Here is a 12,511-nt window from a genome sequence, read left to right on the forward strand (position 1 = left end):
AAAACTTAATAACAAAAAATTATTTTTTATGGTAATTATGGTATGTTAGAGGCATTATTCCTTCCATGAATTCTTCAGAGTCATCTGTGTCAGAAGAATCTGAGTCGCTGCTATTCAAATCAATTAAAAATGGTTCCATTACTGTTTCAAGGCGGTTGTCTGTCATACGATAATTATTTTCAACATTTATAACGTGATTACAGTGTTTCTGCCATTCTTCAGCAGTTATTTTGGAAAATGCACTATGGATTCTCTGTTCCATGTTTTCAGAGAGGCCAGTAACATTTGTGTCTGCAAATATTCTTTTGAACGAACTCCAAATGAATTCTATTGCATTAAAGTCACAATGATAAGGCGGAAGTCTTACAGCCTTATGACCATGTTTCTTTAATATTTCATCAATTAAGTAGACATTCTCCTGATTGATTGTTTTTATAATTTCATACAATTCTGCTTTTTTCATGGTTTCCAAGTATGAAAGATTGTTTTTTTTTATGAAATCTTGCATCTCTTGTTTCTTACTGTTCATTGTCACGCGTTTATTTATTTTAATACAGTGATATGACGCATTGTCCATCACTATTAATGAATTGGGCTCTAAGTTTGGGATAAGCTTTTCTTGTAGCCATTTACTGAAGTTATCTCCATTCATCTCGTCGTGATAATCTCCACTTTTGGTCTTAGATTTGAAACACAAAAGACTATTGGGGATAAAACCTTTCTCACTTCCGGCATTCACTATGATCCATCTCTGACCTTCTGAGACTTCTGTAAGGACACCTTCAGTTTCCTCAGACTGCCAACATTTTTTAACTTTATAGCCAGGGTGTAAATAAGTCTCGTCCAAATAAACGATTGGCCTCGGATTGTCACTCCTTCTATTATTGTCTATTTCTCGTAAAAATCTTGATCGCCAGGCAACAACATCATATCGCTCCATGAGAACCATCCTATTGGATTTATTCTTTTTATAACTAAATCCCAACTTGTGTAGTATTTTTCTGAGAGATTCTATACTACCCTTGAAATTGATGTCTGCCTTTAGATCACAATGTAATTTTCTGAGAGTAGGGACGGAATTATTTAAATAATAAGATTGGATTTTGCGTCTAATAACACAAAGATCAAAGTCATCCAAATCAGAAACAGTTAATTTTCTTTTTCTACTTTTACCTGGAGTGACTAGTTTTATCGTCTTAGCCTCGGAAGTAGTGTTCTCTGGTGTGGAATTGTCATCACAAGCTGTGGATGTGGAAGGTCCTTGAGCTGCTTGATTAGGGACTTCAGTTCTCGCTGTAAAATTACTTTCCATGATTTTTCCCTCTGAAACTATACGGTTCACGGTTCTTTCAGAAACACCTTAAATAAAACAAAAAATATTTTAAGTTATCCATCAATCACATTTACTTTCAAAAGCAATTATTATTTTTCCCTAAATTTGGGGATATAAATATCACTTTTAACTGGCAATACTTTACCTGTCAAAGCCGCTGTTCGAGCATTCACTTGTTGAAATGGAATAATCGGCCCATTGTTACGTTTCTCCTCTTCACAAAAACGTTTTACAGCTAGAATAATTTCTCTAGCTGCACTCCGCACTACTTTTGGCATGTTTCGTAATGATTTTTACACTTTAAAACACAAATTATTAGCACCGACACACGTGAGGCTACCAAGCTGTTAGAACTGTCAACACAACTGTCAAAATTAGTACCTTTTTCTGCCACACGCCAACTTACACATGACAACCTATATAGCTATGCCTTATTTTATACTGTTGACGGAGTACGGACAGTGATAATATGTCAATTGCCAAAAGCTTTCGCCAAAATAATTTGATTTTGAATCGTCTGTCCACTTGGTGTATTGTTTTGTTTACTCCAAAGACCGTAACATTCTGAATAAATAACATGAAAGAAAGAAGCGGATGACTGATGATTGAAAATGTAGTATTTTGTAATATACATAATTCTAATATTTTGTCGTGATTTATTAACTTAATTTGTAACAAATAGAATTCTGAGTGAACCTTACTATACGAAAAAACAAGACAATTAAGACTTAAGGAGATCGTAGAAGACAAATATGATCATATAACACACAATTTTCAGCTTGTTTTTTATATATCAACAATATGACTCGGAACCCTCGCCATGTATCGTATGAGCAAATTAAAGCTGTAGTTGAATTTATGGGACGGCACGTAGATTTAGCAAGCGGTTCGCTACGCACGCTCCAAGATCGACACTTGAATAGAAAACTTTGGAATGAGCTTTCGAATATCGTAAATAATATGCAAACTGGTACCAAGAAGACAGCAGATGGTTGGAGGAAGGTATTATATTAATAAGCAATAGTTATACTTGGATTAACTTGCTTATCTCTATATCAACTTTATAATATTGGAAATATATTCTGTTTTAGTACTGGAATGATTTCAAAAATAAGCTTAAAAGAAAGGTGATTTTAATCAATCGTAAATATTCAAGCTATAGACCTAATTTAAAGCCACTTAATAAGCTGGAGAGACAAATATTGGAAATATTAGGACCAGAATTTGCCAAGGCAGGGTATCATTCAGAAAAACATAGGGCCATGGTAAGAACATATTTAAAATGAATGTCAAAGAAATTCAATCACTTCAATCTCATTCCTAAAATTTTAAAATTCCTTTCTTATTTTTCTTCTAAGATAGTTTTAAACTGACATTTTAAGAATTTACTTCATATATAAATTAACAGGTTTATACTAAATGGTCTTATTACATGGAGTTTACAAGTCTTGTGTTACATTGTACTGTAAATAATGTTTGTGATGAAAAGAGATGGTACAGTAATTTGTTATATAGGTGTAATTGGACTAAACTGTTTTCAAATGGTGTCAATAATTACTTATATTGTTATAGAATCACCGTTTACCAAAAGTCAAGTTGGAAGAACACAATTTTGATATAGGTGGCAATGTAAATGAATCTAGTGACAAATTAAGTGGTATGTAGATAATGTCTTATACAAATTTAACTAAACAACAAAATAAAATTTCTAAGAGCTAAGCAATATAGATACGTGATAATTTTTGGTATAAATCCCTACTATATAATATTGTTGTATTTGTTTGAAAAACATGTTTCTTTATTACCTTTTAAGAGGCCTTAAACCAACAACTTTAAGAACCCATTTCTTACTTGGCCTATGAGAATCACTGCTACAAATTCATAAAATAAAATATGTTGGAACTTAAGTTATGTATATGTATATCAAGAGAACTATAGCAAATCACATTTTAGAATGTTAATTATCAGTTTTCCTTTATTTAGATAGTGAAAAAAATGAAAGTGAGGCAGGTGAGAGTGATGATGAAGTATCTGAGACAGACAACAACAGGATGCAACTACAAAGTAGGTACATGAAGTGTAAGGTTTAAATGCCTAGAAGCAATAATAATATAAAATTGAAACTGTAATTGTTTATATTGATTTGTATTTTGTAGATATATATCCAAAGTGGTTAATAGAAATAGAAAAAAAGAGGACAGACATTGAGTTAAGAAGAGCAAAAGCTGAAGAGAAGTTGGCTGACATTGCAGCTCAAAATGCAGACACAGCTAGAAACCAAGTGGAAGCCTTAAGAAAGCTTACTGATGCTGTATCTACACAAGCAGAGGCCATGTTAAGGATTGCTTCTGTATTAGAAAGTAAAATTCACCCTATTGAGGATGCTCTTGCTTTGTGAAAATATATGTTGAATCTAGATTAAGTTCAGATATACAACTGCCACACACTTTTAACTAGCAGGTCCATGATTTCTTACAAACAATATCTCAATCTTGTCTATGACTGAAGTCTCAAATAGGTAGTTAAGATCTGTGATACTTTTATGCTACTCTCTTGTGTAGACATAAGTTAAATTATAGAATTAATTAAAAAAATAAATTTATTTATAAAGAAATTTGATCAAATCAGTTGTCTTGTGTAAGCTACACCATTTCAAAATCATCTCGCTGAAACAAAAAAATATTATTTTAAGTCTCTTTATATAAAATAAAAATGTGAAATATACAATATATGCGACAGCCTCTACTTAGTAATAATAAGGTTTTAAGTATGCATCTTTTGTACCATCTAAATTTTTTAACTAGTCCAAGGTTTATGTTGCCCTGATATGCCAGGTTAATATTTCACTGACTATAGCACAAAAGGTATATTATTTTAGCAATTCACAAAGAGTAAAAACATACCATTTCATTATATTCCATAACATGTTTCTTGATAGCAGACCCATCTACCCATGTGACAAAGTCTTCTAATGATCGATTGACGAGAAATGCAGGATCCTTGACTACTTCTGGTCCAACTCTAACATGTCCTTGTTCTATGTATTTTGTGGCATCCTTAATAGATTGTGACATTTTACCTGTTAAAAAAAGGACATAGGGTAACTTATACAAATTATATTATTTTCCTTGCATAAGCAGACAAAAACTATAAATCAGACATTTATTATAAATCTTTTGAAACCAAATCCATACCTATTAACAAAAAAGGCAAATTGTATTTTTTTGCAAATATACTTACTTCTAACCATAACAACTGGTAATCTTCTTCTACAAAAAGAACTAGCGGATACATTAAGTGCAAGTGCCAAATCCCACCGAGTTGGTATGAGACCCATTTGATATAGTTTTTCTAATAATTGAGCACTGGACTCTGTGCGAAATTCCATATTTGCATCAACATCTTTTATTTTATTAGCCAGTTCCCTTATCTCTCTTGACAATTTGTTGTACCTGAAAAAAATGAATGTAAAGCAATAGGGGTTGGGTTTATAATTCAATACCTTGAATTTGATTATACTGAGTATGTAGGAGTCTCGGGGACCTTGATTCGAAAACCTCTGTCAGATTTGGAGTAATTTATACTGCTTGAGTTGTAATTTAAACTAATTAAATTTTTTTTTCGATATTTTGTGTAATATTAGAGATTTGTAACCAATCCGCCAGAACAGTGTGTTAGTGTTACAGTGCGGATTATTCGTTAAAAAGCGGTTACTTTTCACATTTCTTTTGTTTTCTCGTGACTGTACATGACTCTATTTGAATTTTTTTTGCTTGGTAAACGACCAGCTTAAGTGGATGACTTAGAGGCGAGGAAGATGGGCCCGATTAATGTTATGTATTATATGTATGTTTTGTATTTTTTTGATTTTTTTTTTGAAATAACTGTTTCTGGTACATGCTTGAAATTGGTTTGGGGAGATAAGTATGCCCTCCCCCGACCTCAAAATCGAGGTATTGAATTGTAAACCTTAACTGCTAATAGGGTCAATTTAATTTATAGAGAAATCAAATGTTTTTTGAAAGCACACTTACTTAGTATAATCCTCCCTCTTCTGGATCTGATATTTTTTCATTACCTTAACTTCACTAAGATTGTTGTCTATTTTCCATGATATGAAATCTACCTTTTTTAAAAGTTTTTGTTCATGGAATTTTAATTTACGCACCATCTTCAAGAAAAAGTTAGATGTTCTTGGTTATGCTAAACTTTTAATTTTATACTTAATTGTAAATACGTCCCTTGCCAATCGTTACGTGAATGTTTCTTGACTATATAGTTACTAAAATAATTGTTACGAAGAAAACTGAGTTTTTTATATCTTATAATAATAACAAAGTTACATGGATTTTTATTAAGACAACTAGCAACAGCTTACAGCCTACATGTATTGATGTGTGTGTCAACTGTCAACTATGCATAGGCCTAGTGTATATGTCATGTCAGAGGGCTCGCGAGTGCGTTGCCTGCCTTTTTTGAATTGGAAGGCTCTTTTCTTGAAGGACCCTAAGTCGAATTGGTTAGGAAATACTTCAGTGGGCAGCTGGTTCCACAAAGTGGTGGTGCGCGGCAAAAATGCCTAGAAAACCGTGGACGTCGAGGTGATAAGGGTGGAATTTCGTATTTTGCCTTGACGTCCGATGATGAAATTCAGCTGCAGGTATAATCCGAATTACTCCTCTGAACACTCCATGGTAAATGCGGTAGAAGATGCAGAGTGACCCCACATCTCTACGCAACAAAAATAATAATTAGTGTAGTATAATAAAATTTTTACACATGTACAATCTTTGTACTTTACTTCTCTACATGAAATAATTCCTTAAAATTCTATACTTGCATACCATTTTAATTCTCGCGCCATACGATGGTATTACTATGAAGTTGTTCTCCGCTAGAAGTAGTAGCGTTCTGTAGTCTAGACCAACATAATCTGTGGTGTAGACACAAATAATCAAAGACCTGACTTAATAAAACCATAGAGTAAGTTAAAGGTCGGGATAAATTATAGGGTAAAATAAAATAAATGCAAATGGAATGAAGTCGCGAAAAATTGTAAGAGAATTTTGATCAAGTATTTTAACTTAGTAAATACTAATTTATGGTGAAGTGTTTACAAATAATCGTTTTTGGCTAGGAAGTTTGTGTCTTAATAAATTAAGGGATCATCTTAAAAGGTACTGAGTTCTCCATCAAGATTTGTAAGCAGCGGTCCAAGATAAAAAAATTAAATAATGAATCCTAACGATAAACCGTATACTGAATCATTTGCGAAATATCTGCAGTCTATGGTTAAACTGAATTCTTTGGAAAAAATGACTGCTGATTTAGACAAGGAATTAGCCGATTCACAAAATATAATGAGAGAAATTAAAACACTTTACGGTAGCATTCCAAACGCTCAAGATCAGTATCAATTTAAAAGGTCGCAACACGAAGAACTTGCTAGATTTGTTGAAGCTGGTTCTCCCAAACTCCTTTTGCCAGATATGGTAGTAACAAACATTGTGGACATTGATAATATTGTAGCTTCTATGAAAAAATATGCTGAAGAACTCAGAAAAAGTTTAAATGAAAAAGAATGCCATACAAAATTCAAAACAGTAACCATAGAAAAATTGGACTTAACTCCATATGCTCTTAGTCTTGATAAATTGAGTAAGAGTCTTGCTAATGTGAAAATTACCACTGATGCAAGTGCAAGAAGTGCAGAACTGGAAGGAAAACTAAGTCAACTCTGCGAGGATGTCACATTGTTTTCACAGGTAAAACATAGCAAGCATTGTTTAATTTGACAAATTGATGTTGTTAAAATTTTAAATTTGTTAATAATTTGGCTGCTTTAAGCTAAAAGCATGCTCTTAAGGGGCTATTTATAAAAATACTGCTTAATATTTATTTATTTTATTAGTAATAAAATATATATATACATATTAATTAGTGTTATTAGCTGTAAAAGCTGTTAAGTAAAATTTTTGCATTTTGAATTATTTTTAGGTTTTACATAACAGCTTGTATAAAGCCTATTAAAATGATATAAAAATTATGTATAATAATTGTTACTTCTTAATTTCAGATGGTACAGGTAAACGGCAGATTAGGAGAAATCATTCAAAATTGTAGCCATCCATCCAACAATCCTGTGGCTCCATATGACAACATTATTAATAAATTACTTGCTGACATTAATGAAGTTACATACTTGCTAAAAATTAACTAGATGTCACTGTCAGCTTGTTAAGTTTGTAGCGTATCGTAGATACTATGTTGTTGTCGTATATCTACTACAATATTATTTTACACTAAAAATGTTCATACTATGTTGTGTATTTTCTATAAGATTTTGATTATGTGGCAACATAAATACAGGACTGAACATGTATTTTTTTCCTTGAGTGTTTCTATAAGAATATAAATAAATTACTGTTGCTTGTGAAGAATAAACAAATTATAAATTATTATTAACCCTGTTCTAAAAAAAAAAATTATCAAAGATAAAAATGGGTTGTGATTTATAACAAGACTAGCAGACTCGGCCAAGCATTGCTGTGGCTAAGGTTTTTGTTATATTACATAGTCGTAAATTAATCAAGGGAAACCGTAGGAGAACTTATGTGAAACGTTGGTACCACAACACGGACCTAAACTAAACTTCCTTTAACTTAGCGCCATCTGTTAGAATTGTATCAAATAATAAATAATTTGCAATAAAATAAAATTGCGACTATAATTAAAGATCTTACCTATCCTATCTCTCAAGTTGGATCGAACTGCACATGGTGTGCGAATTTTATTATAATCGGTTAAGTGATTTAGTAGTCCATTGAGGAAAACATTCTGACACAAGATTTATATACATATATTAAGATAGAACACCCATAAGTTCTTATTTTCATCTGGACTTATGAGATGAGTTATTGCATCAAGTGTCATATATTTAAGGAGTATTTTGTTGGAGTTAGTCTGTTTTTGCTATTATAAATGTACATATTTTGTGAATTAATTTGTTTAAGATCATTAGCTTGAATATGTGAGAAAATGATTGTAGACTAGTGTGTTAAATAAATTGTAAATTATTTATATTTACTGCTATATATATTTTTAACTTACACTGTTACTACTGCCAAATAAATGAGATTTTACAAATTAATTCAATTTTAAATTGTAAATATATAATTATTTATAAGATATAACATCGCATTAAGCTTTCTCTGTAATGTCTTTCATTAACTCATGTACCTTTGTTTTGTTTAGTACCACTTTATGTAACTGTATCCTAAAATCCTTATCCAAAATAAAATGTTCTATACTGAAACATTCCAGGTTATTGGTAACTTAAGTTAACTGTAATTCTGCCTCCAGTGATAGTCAAATTGTAATCTCATGATAATAAAAGTATTTAAAGTACATATTGTGATTTCGTATTTATTATATCTCAAGTCAGAGTTTACATTCAATAAGCTAGTCAGGTCAAAATACTGAGTTTAGAAAATATACAAAATGTTAGTTTCGATATAAGTTATTATGTAATAACTTATTGTCAAGTATACAGGGTGGTCCAACTAGTGACGTCAAAAATTTTTTTTAGACTCCACACACCTGAGGGGTACGAAAATACCCCATGTACGCTCCGCGATTTTTTGTAGGTTTCCACTTAATTTTTTTTGTGTTTTTTGAATGTTTTCTGCCAGCGAGGTTTCAAAAATTCATATCTTTTTTTAGGTATTTTGCAGTTTTTTTTCTGTGAAATGATTGCCTTAAATGTTGTTCAAATAAAAAAAATACCTCAGCTTCCTAAAATTAGTTAAAGCTACTCAAAACCGGTTTTAAAGTTAGAAGTTTAGTTTTTAGCAGGATTTGGCCAAACAAAAATACAAAAAGAAGTTTCCATAGCTTCTGGCTAAGTTTAAAAACTCCGCAGGGTGACTGACTTTTTTTGTTGTAATCGGCCTTTTAATGTGGATAGGCTAAAAATTATTAAAGCATTAAAAATATATTTTTTACGACTTTTATTCATATGGTAAATTTAACCTTAAAATGTTAAAACCTTAATATGACCAATATTATTGTAGCACTATGGCTTAAAATGTTATCTTTGTAGAAATGAGTTACGGACATCCTAACTACTATGAATCCGACTACTATGAATTAATGATCCACGATTTGAAAAACGACTTGACTTTTATAAAAAAAGATGGACCGACGAGTCACGATTTGAAAGGTCTGGATTAGTTAACCTTCATAAATATCATATCTGGACCATCGAGCACTCACATTAATTGGTAAGGGCTTTAAACTTCCAAACGCTCTTTATTGTCAACCTGTGGTCTGCCGTCTGGGGTCCTAAACGAAGAGCTAATTGGACTGTTTGAACTACCAGCTAGGTTAAATGGCCAGGAATTTTATATATTATATTTAAAATTTATTATAATAAATAGTATTATTTCACACTAGCAATAATCATTTCGAATAACTTTAGCCAAAAGCTATGGAAACTTCTTTTTGTATTTTTGTTTGGCCAAATCCTGCTAAAAACTAAACTTCTCACTTTAAAACCGGTTTTGAGTAGCTTTAACTAATTTTAGGAAGCTGAGGTATTTTTTTATTTGAACTACGTTTATGACAATCATTTCACAGAAACAAAAACTGCAAAATAACGACTACAAAAAAAGCTATGAATTTTTGAAACCTCGCTGGCAGAAAACAATAAAAAAATATAACCTGAAAAAAAAACAAAAAATCGCGGAGCATACATGGGGTATTTACAGGTGTGACGAATCTAAAAAAAAAATTATTGACGTCACTAGTTGGACCACCTATATGTATGTAATGTGTTGTCACGATGCTAACTCCTCTGTAACAGTATTATCTTCACTGTGTGGCTTCTCATCAGCTTCAATTACTTTTAGCTTCATTCCACATATTAGTGCCCCATTTAAAACATTCATGGCTTCCTGTGCGGAATCATGTGAAGCATATTTTACAAAGCCGAATGTCTTATTTGGAAAAGTAGAGACACCAATAAGGTCACCAAATCGACAAAATGCATCATGCAACACTGGCACAGGGGGTGGTTCAGGTTTACAAATGATAAACAATCTCTTTGCAACTTTTAAAGTATTTGATTTTGGTCTGAGAGGAGGTAATGGTATATTACAATAATTTGGGTTTTCTTTAGTCTCTAGTTGACCACTAGCTGCAGCTTTAATCAAAGAGGAAGCTTTTTCAATAGCATTTGCCAAATTTAAAAGGCCTACCCCTGAATCAACAGAAGTTTTAAAATTATTTACTATGTCTGTTAGGTCAGTCGCAACTTGTGCCAAGGGATTCGCATCTGGTTTCACAGAAATTATTTCTCCTGATGGAAATTCAAACTTATTTAGTTTTTGTACAGCATAAGCCGCATACTTAGATTCTTCATAAGTTACATTAGCACTACATATACCATTGTAACTATCTATAGAGTATTGACATTTCTGCAATCCAGGTATAATGTTGCAAAGTTGGTAAATATATTTTTCAGGTATTATTGGGACACATTTTACACAAATGGTTCTGTACTCTTGACCAGTCATACTTGGAAAGGCATTAAATTTGTTCATCTCAAAATTAGGCTCTTGGTTAACAGTGTCTAAATTGTTCCTTGCTCTTTTTTGTGAGTGATGTAAAAAACTTTCATCTTCCAGTACACTCCTATCACGCTTTAAGTCTCTAGGAGCAGCAAAAAGTGCTTTGTAAGTTTTGTCACATTTTTCAAAAGCTAATGCAGCATCATAAAATTCACCATATTTAACATATGCAAACCCTTTATTGGTATTAGTATTTCTATCCTTTACTATGTAAACTGATTGTACTTGTCCAAATTTAGAAAACTTGTCAATAATGTCAGTTTCAGTATATTCTTTAGGTATTTTTATAAAGAGTCGTGTGAATTTGTCACCATACTGATCAGATAGTTGAGACTCATTTTTGTTTGCAGCAACCATAACTTTCATAGGTTTTCCATTGATGCTCTTTAGATGCAACGCTTTAATTGCTAAAGCAGCAGAAGAGGTTTTTTTATACTTAATGTACGCGTACCCTTTATTCTCCCCAGTATTACGGTCCCGTGGCACATACAAGTCGTCTATAGTACCATACTCTTCAAATAGTTTTCTTAAGTCTTCTTCTCTAGTTCGCCTACCGCATACAACAAAAAGTCGAGCGTAATTTGGTTGGTCATATTTCCGGTCATCACTGTTGTGAGTCATGTCATTTATATTTAATTTAAGTCGTCGTGTCAATTTTTAGTTGGCGATAAGAATTTCAATACTATTACATAAAGTCAGCTCAATGTTAAAGTCATATGTACAAGTATCCATATGTTACGGACATAAAGGATCAGTCACTTTATGAAACGAAAAAAATAAAACAAAGAAGTGCATACAATAAATAAAGACTAAACACTTATTATGAATTACTTATAGTAATTTGCCTGATCTATCTTAAATCTCAAACTGGAATACTAATTACTAGCAACTAGCAAGACTATGACAAACTTCAAATGATTTCAAGACATATAATCTATAGACAATAATACTACATTCACAGACTAAACTACATATACCACAGAATCAGTACTTACTAAAGAAGGTCACCGCCGCCGGGGTTTGAACTATGAGATAAAAATCACTTTTCGGCAAGTGAGCCGTTTAGCAGTTAGTACATTATAATGCGCAGTACGACAGCCTAATATGCAGAAGATGAAATTAAGGTATCTTCTATCTTAAGGGAGTAAGTAGTGTGAGGGTGGACAAGCGTAGTATTCACTATTCGAAAGAGCTTCTCCAGTCACCGATAAACTGTGTCCCGTTCACCATAACCACGCTCCACTTTGATCTACAAAGGTGTTATTTATTGAATTGTTATTGGTGTTAATTTTTAATAATTGTCAATAAATTGATTCATCAACATGTCTGGAAAAAATACTGTTTTAATTTTACCTTGTCTGTCGTTGAATATGAAGTTGAATATTTTCATCAGCTTTGAGATCGGAGCAAGACTATACTTTTCTATTATATTATCAATAACATATTGTTAAATCTGTTCCAAAGCAGAGAATATTAGTCAATAAAAAAAAATATATATGACTACAAGATAGGGTAAAGATGAAAACGTGACGGGGAAAGATTGAAAGTT

General features: G+C 32.0%; 5 protein-coding genes across 6 annotated transcripts; 2 read left to right on the forward strand and 3 right to left on the reverse strand.

The window, feature by feature from the left end:
• Positions 1-9: 9 nt before the first annotated feature.
• Positions 10-1,533, reverse strand: LOC111004239. Its single transcript, XM_022275173.2, has 2 exons — positions 1,479-1,533; positions 10-1,359 (listed from the first exon to the last, which is right to left on the reverse strand). Exon 2 carries the CDS (start codon positions 1,310-1,312, stop codon positions 20-22), a length of 1,293 nt encoding a protein of 430 aa, XP_022130865.2. The 5' UTR covers positions 1,313-1,359; positions 1,479-1,533; the 3' UTR covers positions 10-19.
• A 286-nt stretch (positions 1,534-1,819) lies between these two features.
• Positions 1,820-3,896, forward strand: LOC110991859. Of its 2 annotated transcripts, none has more exons than XM_022257401.2 (6): positions 1,820-1,956; positions 2,112-2,335; positions 2,425-2,598; positions 2,906-2,990; positions 3,317-3,397; positions 3,490-3,895. In XM_022257401.2, exons 1-6 carry the CDS (start codon positions 1,935-1,937, stop codon positions 3,729-3,731), a joined length of 828 nt encoding a protein of 275 aa, XP_022113093.2. In that variant the 5' UTR covers positions 1,820-1,934; the 3' UTR covers positions 3,732-3,895. The 2 variants fall into 2 exon arrangements, with proteins under 2 accessions (XP_022113093.2, XP_045490239.1); XM_045634283.1 differs by having other exon boundaries at positions 1,835-1,946; positions 3,490-3,896.
• Positions 3,897-3,918: 22 nt separating this feature from the next.
• LOC110991860 (U3 small nucleolar ribonucleoprotein protein IMP3) lies at positions 3,919-5,724 on the reverse strand. The gene is made up of 4 exons (XM_022257402.2): positions 5,368-5,724; positions 4,574-4,785; positions 4,237-4,412; positions 3,919-3,999 (listed from the first exon to the last, which is right to left on the reverse strand). Exons 1-4 carry the CDS (start codon positions 5,502-5,504, stop codon positions 3,976-3,978), a joined length of 549 nt encoding a protein of 182 aa, XP_022113094.1. The 5' UTR covers positions 5,505-5,724; the 3' UTR covers positions 3,919-3,975.
• A 579-nt stretch (positions 5,725-6,303) lies between these two features.
• On the forward strand, positions 6,304-7,723 carry LOC110991866. Its single transcript, XM_022257409.2, has 2 exons — positions 6,304-7,098; positions 7,410-7,723. Exons 1-2 carry the CDS (start codon positions 6,568-6,570, stop codon positions 7,551-7,553), a joined length of 675 nt encoding a protein of 224 aa, XP_022113101.2. The 5' UTR covers positions 6,304-6,567; the 3' UTR covers positions 7,554-7,723.
• A 1,015-nt stretch (positions 7,724-8,738) lies between these two features.
• On the reverse strand, positions 8,739-11,870 carry LOC110991844 (RNA-binding protein 45). Its single transcript, XM_022257376.2, has one exon. It carries the CDS (start codon positions 11,581-11,583, stop codon positions 10,171-10,173), a length of 1,413 nt encoding a protein of 470 aa, XP_022113068.2. The 5' UTR covers positions 11,584-11,870; the 3' UTR covers positions 8,739-10,170.
• Between the last annotated feature and the right edge of the window lie 641 nt (positions 11,871-12,511).

This window comes from Pieris rapae, chromosome 2, assembly GCF_905147795.1.
Source record: "Pieris rapae chromosome 2, ilPieRapa1.1, whole genome shotgun sequence".
NCBI lineage: Eukaryota > Metazoa > Arthropoda > Insecta > Lepidoptera > Pieridae > Pieris > Pieris rapae.

What these genes read in the sequence shown, in the direction of transcription:
- LOC110991844 (XM_022257376.2), bottom strand. Translation starts at nt 11,583, where the DNA reads ATGACTCACAACAGTGATGACCGGAAATATGACCAACCAAATTACGCT.
- LOC110991866 (XM_022257409.2), top strand. Translation starts at nt 6,568, where the DNA reads ATGAATCCTAACGATAAACCGTATACTGAATCATTTGCGAAATATCTG. An exon ending in ATGTCACATTGTTTTCACAG is followed by an intron (nt 7,099 to 7,409) that starts GTAAAACATAGC and finishes TCTTAATTTCAG; the next exon opens with ATGGTACAGGTAAACGGCAG.
- LOC110991860 (XM_022257402.2), bottom strand. Translation starts at nt 5,504, where the DNA reads ATGGTGCGTAAATTAAAATTCCATGAACAAAAACTTTTAAAAAAGGTA. An exon ending in AAGAGGGAGGATTATACTAA is followed by an intron (nt 4,786 to 5,367) that starts GTAAGTGTGCTT and finishes CATTTTTTTCAG; the next exon opens with GTACAACAAATTGTCAAGAG. An exon ending in TTATGGAATATAATGAAATG is followed by an intron (nt 4,000 to 4,236) that starts GTATGTTTTTAC and finishes TTTTTGTTTCAG; the next exon opens with CGAGATGATTTTGAAATGGT.
- LOC110991859 (XM_022257401.2), top strand. Translation starts at nt 1,935, where the DNA reads ATGATTGAAAATGTAGTATTTT. An exon ending in ATCTAGTGACAAATTAAGTG is followed by an intron (nt 2,991 to 3,316) that starts GTATGTAGATAA and finishes TCCTTTATTTAG; the next exon opens with ATAGTGAAAAAAATGAAAGT. An exon ending in CAACAGGATGCAACTACAAA is followed by an intron (nt 3,398 to 3,489) that starts GTAGGTACATGA and finishes TGTATTTTGTAG; the next exon opens with ATATATATCCAAAGTGGTTA.
- LOC111004239 (XM_022275173.2), bottom strand. Translation starts at nt 1,312, where the DNA reads ATGGAAAGTAATTTTACAGCGAGAACTGAAGTCCCTAATCAAGCAGCT.